This window comes from Echinops telfairi, unplaced genomic scaffold (assembly GCF_000313985.2).
Source record: "Echinops telfairi isolate 266 unplaced genomic scaffold, ASM31398v2 ScPeMD7_1;HRSCAF=3_0, whole genome shotgun sequence".
NCBI lineage: Eukaryota > Metazoa > Chordata > Mammalia > Afrosoricida > Tenrecidae > Echinops > Echinops telfairi.
In genome coordinates this window covers 79,510,848-79,519,226 of record NW_022103896.1, presented here as the reverse complement: position 1 = coordinate 79,519,226, position 8,379 = coordinate 79,510,848, and the positions used below count along the sequence as shown (strand labels likewise).

The following is an 8,379-nucleotide window of genomic DNA, read 5'->3' as shown; positions in this document are numbered from 1 at the left end:
CCCAGCAGGGTAGACATGACGAGACAGCCTTGCAAATAGCCCTCAGTGTCCCGGGGCTCTCGAGTACCAGCCCCTTCCCCAGGTTGTGTCATGCCTTCTGCTTCCTAGGCCCCCTGCATGGTGACCCTGCCCTTCAGCTTTCGGTGGCCCATTCTCCGAGCTTAAGGGAATGGCAGCCCATCCTCTGGGAGCCAAAATGGTGTCTCCAACCTTCAAAACCTAGGCGGTAGCTTCACCTTTTTTAAAATAAAGGAAAACCCTGCGCTACCTTTCCTCCTTCCCCTCTTTTGCTGCTCATTCTGCTGGTCTCTAAAGTGCTCCTGGAATGGCCCCTGCCTTTTCTTGAAGAACAACAGGTGCATCTTCCCGTGAGTAAGTTTTGGGAAAATTCATGCAGGGGACGTGGAGGAAATTGCTGAGTTAGGTGCACATGCTCTAAGTACCTGATCAGGATAAAATGATGGAAGCGATTCGTGGAAAAATCATGTTTGGTAAAAATGCTGGATTTAAAACCTGGTATCACTCATGTGGAACACCTCACGAATCACAGAGAAAGAGAATTGACAGATCAAGACTTAAAGGATTTTGAAGAGGAAATAAATGTTGAAGAAGAAAGCAATCATGGGGAAGAGGAAGCAAAGAAATCATGAAATGATTATTTGGGGCTTTTCCTGAACTAATTCACGGGCTATAGTTGCTTGAAGACATGGACCTGGATCCTAATCACTTTTCTAAAATCGGTAGACAAATTTGGGAAACAGTGAGATAATACTGAGAAGTATTTGAAGAAAAAATGAAATGTACCGTACAGGCATTCGCACGAATATTTTTTTAACCATCTTATTGGCATGTAATTTAGAAGTTCAGTCACATCCAGAAGAGCTGTGCAGTCATCACCACAGTGACTTTTAGGACATGTTCTCTGTTGTGTGCTCATCCTTATCAGTTCTCCAGTTCCTCCCAACCTCCCCGGCCACTTACCCGCAGGGGACCAGTGATCCAGTTACTGCCCGGAAGGTTTGCCACTCTTACTGATTTTATAGCTAGAAATGCCACCATAATTCTCAGGGATATATTCTAGGTGATCCAGAACCTCCCGCAGGTAGTAACTGCCACGCTCACTGCTGAAACTGATAAAACTCCATTGTTGTCCAATTCTTCATCATTGGAAGGAATTGTTAAGATGTCTGTGTATTTTTATGGATGTATTAATATATAGATAAGTTTATATATACTCTCTCCAAGATTGGGTTTATCAAGATATTGACAATTAAAAGCTGTAATGATGAAAACTAGAGAAACATTTTAAAGGCGACAGTCAACATACATCTGAATAGTTTAACGGCGGCATTTGAATGGGACCCTGTGGTAGGTCGAGAACAGCTTGCTTCAGTGATCTGGTTTCTACTTGTAGAATTCCAGGAGGCAGAGTGCTTTATTGCGTCTTTGCCAGTCTAAGCTGGCAGGTTTGCTTATTGAGACTGTTGATTACAAACATTGGCCAGACCTAGTCTGATGGTTTGAGTAGTTACATCCTTGCTAAACTTTTCAGGGCATCCTTTCTTTGTTTTTATAACAAAGTTTTCCAAGTCTTAAGTTCTGGAATTTTGGGGTAGGGGGAAAAAAAAAGTTTTGCATTATTCTGGGGGGTGGGGTGGGGGTGGTAAAGTACAGTTAATTTCTCAATCTATTTTCTCTTGCATTTTAAAAAACAGCAAAGGGAAACCATTGTGCCTTTTCAAAATTTTGCTTATAAATCTCTTTTACCAAATATCTGTGTTCATCACTTGCCATTTTCACCTTCCACAAAATATTTGACTATAATTCAGACCAGGTTTTGTTGGGCTTTTTTTGGCCACTTTATATCAAGGGTCACAAATCTTCCAGTGCCCAATCACCAGTTCCTAATTTCCCTTAAAGCTTCACAGAACACACTTAACACCCATATTTCTAGCAGCATTCTGCCCATGATAATAGAAACTTCCTCTACAGGAGCCCTTACTTTTTCTGACCTCTTAAGACATAACCTTATTGTCCATCAAAAGTCCATCAAAAATTTCCTCAAGACAGACTAGCCCCGACTAGAAAGCACTTCAAAACAATCCAGCTTCTAAGCATTACTAACTTCCAAAGCCATTCTGTACTTTCAGGTATTGTTAGAGCAACACCCCTATTCTCTCGTACCAAATTCTCAGTTTCCTGGTACTGCCACAACAAAACAAACTAAAATTACTGCAAGGTGTGGCTTTACAGAGCAGGAACCGATGCTCTTACATGTATGGAGGATAGTAGCTGCTTCCAGAGGGCCCGTTCTAGGGGAAGGGCCTTTGTCTCTTTCAGCTTCTAATAGCTGCTGGCAGTCTCTGCCTTTGTTTGCACCCCACTCTGGAATAACCTCACTGATCTAACCAAAGAAAACAAAGTAAGTTCATGGCTTCAGGATTAACGGTTAGGTCTGCAACATTTTTTGGGGGTATCTAATTTAATCCATAACAAGCATGAAAGTAAATTTTGAGGGACAGAGCTGCTAATTTATAATTGTTTTTATTTCTTGTTCCCTTTTCCAACTGTAAATGTATGTGATTGTATTTGGTATCCTTCTTTAAATAGTTACTGAGTTTCCACTGTGTGTGTAGCAATATGCTGGGTGCTTTAAAGAGTCAACGAGACAGATCACAAGGATAGCAGTTGTGCTGCATTTAGGACTCAGACTGTACTGACCTTTACTACATGGCATGCCAGATGGCCTGATTAGAATTTGGAATCACTTTTTAAAATCATGAAATCTTTTATAGTTAGATTATTTTGCTTGATATTATTAGGGCTTATATATATACTTTTATTTTGGAATAATGGTAGCTTTATTAAAATCATGGAAAGGTAGTACAGAGCCTCTACATACACTTCACTCTATTTCCTCTTTCTACAGAAGCGTGGCATGCTTACCCAAACCAAGACATCATTGTTTGTGCATCCCCATGAACTGAACTGCACACTGTGGTTGGCTTTTTACCAACTTTCTGACCAGTGCCTCTAATGCCTTTGTTTGTTTGCCTCAATCCAGTCAGGGATACCACATTGAATGCATTTGTTTACTTTTCATAGTCTAGCCTATGATCATTTAAGTATAACTATATATCTTATAACAAAAGTGGACACTTAGAACAGTACAGAGGAGAAAAGCTTGCGCCTATTACTGTACAGTAGTAACATTGTTAAATGTGCATGCTTTAACGTCTCTCTCTGTTTTTTCAGGGACGATGAAAGACAGAAAGTGTGTTTGGACATAATTTATAAGATGATGGCAAAACTAAAACCAGTAGAACTTCGAGAACTTCTGAATTCTGTTGTGGAGTTTGTTTCCCATCCCTCTCCCATGTGTAGGGAACAGATGTATAATATCCTCATGTGGATTCATGACAATTACAGGTAAGGTGTATATTGGTATGTAATGTCTTAGTTATCTAGTGCTGTGATGACAGAAATACCAGAGGATATTAGCTTTAATAAACATGAATTTATTTTCTCACCATTTAGAAGGCTAGAAGTCTAAATTCAGGGTGCAAACTCTAGGGGAAGGCCCTCCCTCTTTCTCTCTCCTCTCCGCTCTTCTCATTCTGGAGAAAAATCCTTGTCCCTTCTATTTGTTTCCTGCTTCCTTGGATCTTGTGGCTTGGTGTCCGTCTCCCCCCATACTTTTCTTACTCACGTGTGTTAATGTTGCATATCTCAAAGGCCAATGACTCAAACACACCCTACCCCACTCCTGCCTATTAACGTAGCAAAGACAGCCCATTCCTAAATTGGATTATAATTACAGATAGAGAAACTAGGGTTTTACAACACTTATTTTGGGGAAACACAATTCAATCAATAACATTTTGCACACATTCTCAGGGGTTACTTCGGCATGGCTAGCAGTTACTTAGGTGGTGGGCTAGTGGTTATGCATTAGGCTGCTAACCATGAGGTCAGCAGTTTGCAACCACCAGCTGTTCTGCAAGAGAAAGATGAGACTTGGGAAGTTCTTGGGATGAGTCACAGGGAAGTTCTACTCTGCCTTGTAGTGTCACCAGGAGGCAGATTGACTCCATGGCAGGGAGTGTTTTTTCCTTGGTTTGAGCAGTAACATAAAAATACGAATGTAGATATGCAATACTTTTTTACTGTACTTTTTGTCGTACTGGGGCTATGTTGGTTCTGAGGTAGAATTTTCCTCTTCTATGTGTACGTGTTAGGCTGGGTTGACTAGAGAAACAAATCCAGTGGCACTCATCTATGTGTAAGAGAGAGCTTTATTTATTTATTTAAAATCATTTTACTGGGGGCTCATACAACTATCACAATCCATCCATTGTGTAAAGTGCATTTGTACATCAATTGCCATCATCATTCTCAAAACATTTTCTTTCTACTTGAGCCCCTGGCATCAGCTCATTTCCCCCCTCCCTTCCCGCTCCCCCTCCCTCAGGAACCCTTGATAATTTATGAATTATTATTTTGTCACATCTTACCTACTCCCTTCACCCTTATTTTTATACATGTATGTGGGGGGGGGGGTTGTGCTCCTGTGTAGGAGTGAAATTATTAGTTGAGTAAAAAGATGTAATTACCCTATTTGTTTTCATGCTTATAAGCTCTGACCTGTCAGAGGGGTAGAGAAGGGAACTCTGCTTGGTGCTTTTCATCCTTTGGGAAAGCCATCTCAGCACCTCACCCCTGTGAGCACTTCCAAAGAGCCTGTCACCCTCTGCTCCCTCCTCTGCCCTCTTCCCCTTTGTCTGTGAGGCTGGATCCTACTGGGTGGCAGCCACAGCCATCAGGTGTGATTGTGGTAGGTGAAGTCCCAAGACAAAAGCCACATTTTTCAGTTTAACTCTACACGGTGCTTTTGGGGGTTAGCAAAAGGAATAGGAGAGTTTATTAATATATTCTCATTTTGTTATTTTTCTTCAACAGAGATCCAGAAAGTCAAACAGATGCTGATTCCCAGGAAATATTTAAGCTGACAAAAGATGTGTTGATTCAAGGATTGATTGATGAGAATCCTGGGCTTCAGTATGTACTGAACATGTATTGGAATAATTGGGCCAGGATATAGTGACATTTTAGAATCATCTCTTTGTAGCCTAGCTTTGAGATTATTTCATTAGTTTTAGAAATGTATTTGCAGAATTCGTATTTTCTTTGCTTCTTGCTTCATAATATTTAGTAAAAGTGTAGTTTTAAATCACACTAATAGGATAAGACTTAAATCCCGACTAGTTATTTTAATATAAAACTCTTGAAAAAGTGAAGTGGGTAACGTGTTCTCTGCTAGAGCAGTCGGTCAGAATCCTTTAAAACAAATGGAAAATCTGTACTGAGAGTTGGTGTGCTCTATTGAATGCACACAATGCGTATTAATAGCAAATGCAATGTTAGAATCTCAGAACCAGGCGGAGACCCTACTCTTGACTTCACGTGGCTGCATGAGTGGGGTTGCTATGCTCAATACGCCCACCACACCCACTTCTACGGGTGTCTTTCCCAGTGCCAATTATGTACAAAGAAGTATACACTTTTTGTGTGTATTCTGGATGTTCAAGTTTTCCTTTCTGTTTCAGTATGAAATTCATGGAGCCTTCTCAAATTATAATCGTTGGATTGAATTAGCATTCTGAAATTATAAGCCTAATCTGGTTTTTAAGTGATTTAAGTCTTAAGTATTTTATGGCAATAATTCAGACTGTTAAAAGGAGCAACATTTATTCCTAGTGGCTTGTTTTAGCAAGGTAGAAATGTGATTTTAAAAGTGCTTTCTCTTTTTAACATAACAGTCCAATGTTAGGTAGTCATGGAAAGTTTCTCAGGTAATAAAGTTGAGAATAAAATCACCTATTTTCTCACTTCTGAAATATATGGAATAATATTCCCTTCATTTAATACATATTATTTAGCAAATTCAGTTATGCTTTTGATACAATTTTGAATCTAGCTTCCCCCTGCGTTGATATCTACTTGGAAAACTGGCTTTCTCACATGCTACCTTGTGTAGTGTATTCTTTCTCACTTGCTGATCTCTACACATCTCCTTTTTCTTTTTACTTTACAGGTTAATTATTCGAAATTTCTGGAGTCATGAAACGAGGTTACCATCTCCCATTTTGGACCGATTGCTGGCATTGAATTCCTTATATTCCCCTAAAATTGAAATGCACTTTTTAAGTTTAGCCACAGATTTTCTACTTGAAATGACCAGTCTGAGCCCAGATTATCCAAACCCTGTGTTTGAGCATCCGCTGTCAGAATGCATATTTCAGGTGAGGTGCTTCTCTCAAGGAAAGTCTTAACAGATGCTACAAGCACACTCTGTGGGTTGGTTGGTCAATAAACCACTTTCCCATAATGATAAAACCAGCTTTTTTAGCTACTTGTGTAATTTCCTCCAGTGCCTTTTGGGAGCATCTGGGTAAACATCCCCTACACCCACTGCTTTGTGTGAGGCATACCGTGCTCGCCCTTTCCGAGACCCTCAGGTTAAGTTTGCCTTTTAAAGCCTGTTGCCTCCCAGCCTCGCTCCTCGCGCCCACTGGTGGGACTGCTTCCTTCACCTGTTCCCGTGGCAGCTGTAACACATGGTTGAGAGCTGCGTAAAAATGGGATACTTGTCTCAGGCCTGATCCTGCTGGTCCCACGAAGGCAGTCGCTGACTTTGTTTTGTCCACGCTCGTATTCGCAGTGTCTGTCCTAGTGCCTGCACATGATGAGTATGCGGGAAAGATTTAAGTCATATAATTTGTTGCGTTTTTTGGTGGGGCCATTATTGAATATGATATAAGGCCTTTGAAGGCAGAATATTAATGAGTAGAAAAAGAAATATGACAGCTGGCTTTTCCCTCCAAATTATAGCTAGTTTTTCTAGTTGCTAAACACTTAAGTAATCTACAGTTTTATGTACAAAGAGCTTTTTCTGTAATTGCCTTTCACAGAGAAATATAAATTATGGTACATATTTTGGATGGTACTGTTGGATTTTAAACAGAAACATTTCACAGTTGCTAAAAGGCGGAATGTTTGTTCATTGGAACTTTCTTACATGCAGGAGTACACTATTGATTCTGACTGGCGCTTCCGAAGTACAGTTCTCACTCCGATGTTCATTGAGACTCAGGCTTCTCAAAGTACTCTCCAGTCCCGAGCCCAGGACGGCTCCCTGTCCGCTCAAGCGGTGATGGTTGGACAAGTCAGGTCTACCCAGCAACACTGGGACTTCACACCAACCCAAAACACAGGTAACCATCCACCTGACCACGTACATGAAATAAATAAGCACAAGGCACCATGCCTTATGGAGGTAATTTTGGCTTGCAAGAACGTGAACATTTTATTAAGAGAAGGAAGGCAATAATGGCAAAAAGCATTAAGAACCATGAGAAAGATTTCGCTATTAAAGGAGAAAGTGGGTTGCTTTTGACTGGAGAAACCAAGAGACATTTTTATTTATGTATATTTTGTTTTATTGTCCAGAGAAATCTGTTCGATTCACCAAAATTAAAAAACTTGTAGAGCAAAATGCCTTATGGGATTTAGCTTACTGGTTTGGAGGTTTATGGTCATGGTTTAAATATGCTATCTCAGCTAATTGGCCTAATAACATGTCTGCTTCTTAGTCCGTTGCGTAGTGCATGCATGGAGTCTTAAACACTTACATGTGAACAGTGACCTTCTTCTGGACCAACAGAGGAGGGAGAGTCAGGGGTGAGAGAGGGTATGAAATGTGTAGCTAATTATCTCCATAAACTAGATCCTGTGCCATTGAGATGAGAATTGGATGGCATCTGGCTACCATTACTCACTGCTGATAAAAGTTTCTTTAGAACAATCTGATCAAAAAGGAGAAAATCCAGAATCGAATGTCAAATTCTCCTGAGATCTAGACTTTTTAGAGACATGAAAGGTTCACGAGCCCCTGAAACTATTGCCGAGAAAATTTTTTAACTGTTAGACCACAGATATCCCATGAATCCACTTTAATCAATAGCACAACTTAAGTAGTAAAGAAAGTTTGCCATGATCACTCTGCGCTTTGAAAGAACTAACTGTATGTGATCAGATTGACAACAGCAACCTGAAAGGTTACGTGAGAAGCATAGGAGGTACTGATTGTATGCTAATGAGCGAGGCTCCATTTAAGATGAGAAGGTGTGAATGGGGACCCAACATGACGAAGGTAACCAGTGCCACTGACTTACACCTGCAGAAATTGTCGAATTGGTATATGATCTGCTGTATACACTTTCAATAGCAGTGAAAATAAAATACATTATTGTTAGGAAGCAAGGTACAGCTAAGTAAAAAAACAAACTTACTGTGAATTGGGTGAAGGTTTATAGAACA

General features: G+C 40.3%; 1 protein-coding gene across 1 annotated transcript in view; it reads left to right on the top strand.

Annotated features, from left to right (window-relative positions):
- Positions 1–8,379, top strand: part of PRKDC (protein kinase, DNA-activated, catalytic subunit) — a 217,273-nt gene that overhangs the window by 121,124 nt on the left and 87,770 nt on the right. Inside the window, exons 52-55 of the mRNA XM_045291676.1 lie at positions 3,256–3,429; positions 4,960–5,058; positions 6,095–6,302; positions 7,085–7,274. Of these exons, the coding sequence (XP_045147611.1) occupies positions 3,256–3,429; positions 4,960–5,058; positions 6,095–6,302; positions 7,085–7,274 (671 nt within the window). The remainder of the gene's footprint in view (positions 1–3,255; positions 3,430–4,959; positions 5,059–6,094; positions 6,303–7,084; positions 7,275–8,379) is intronic.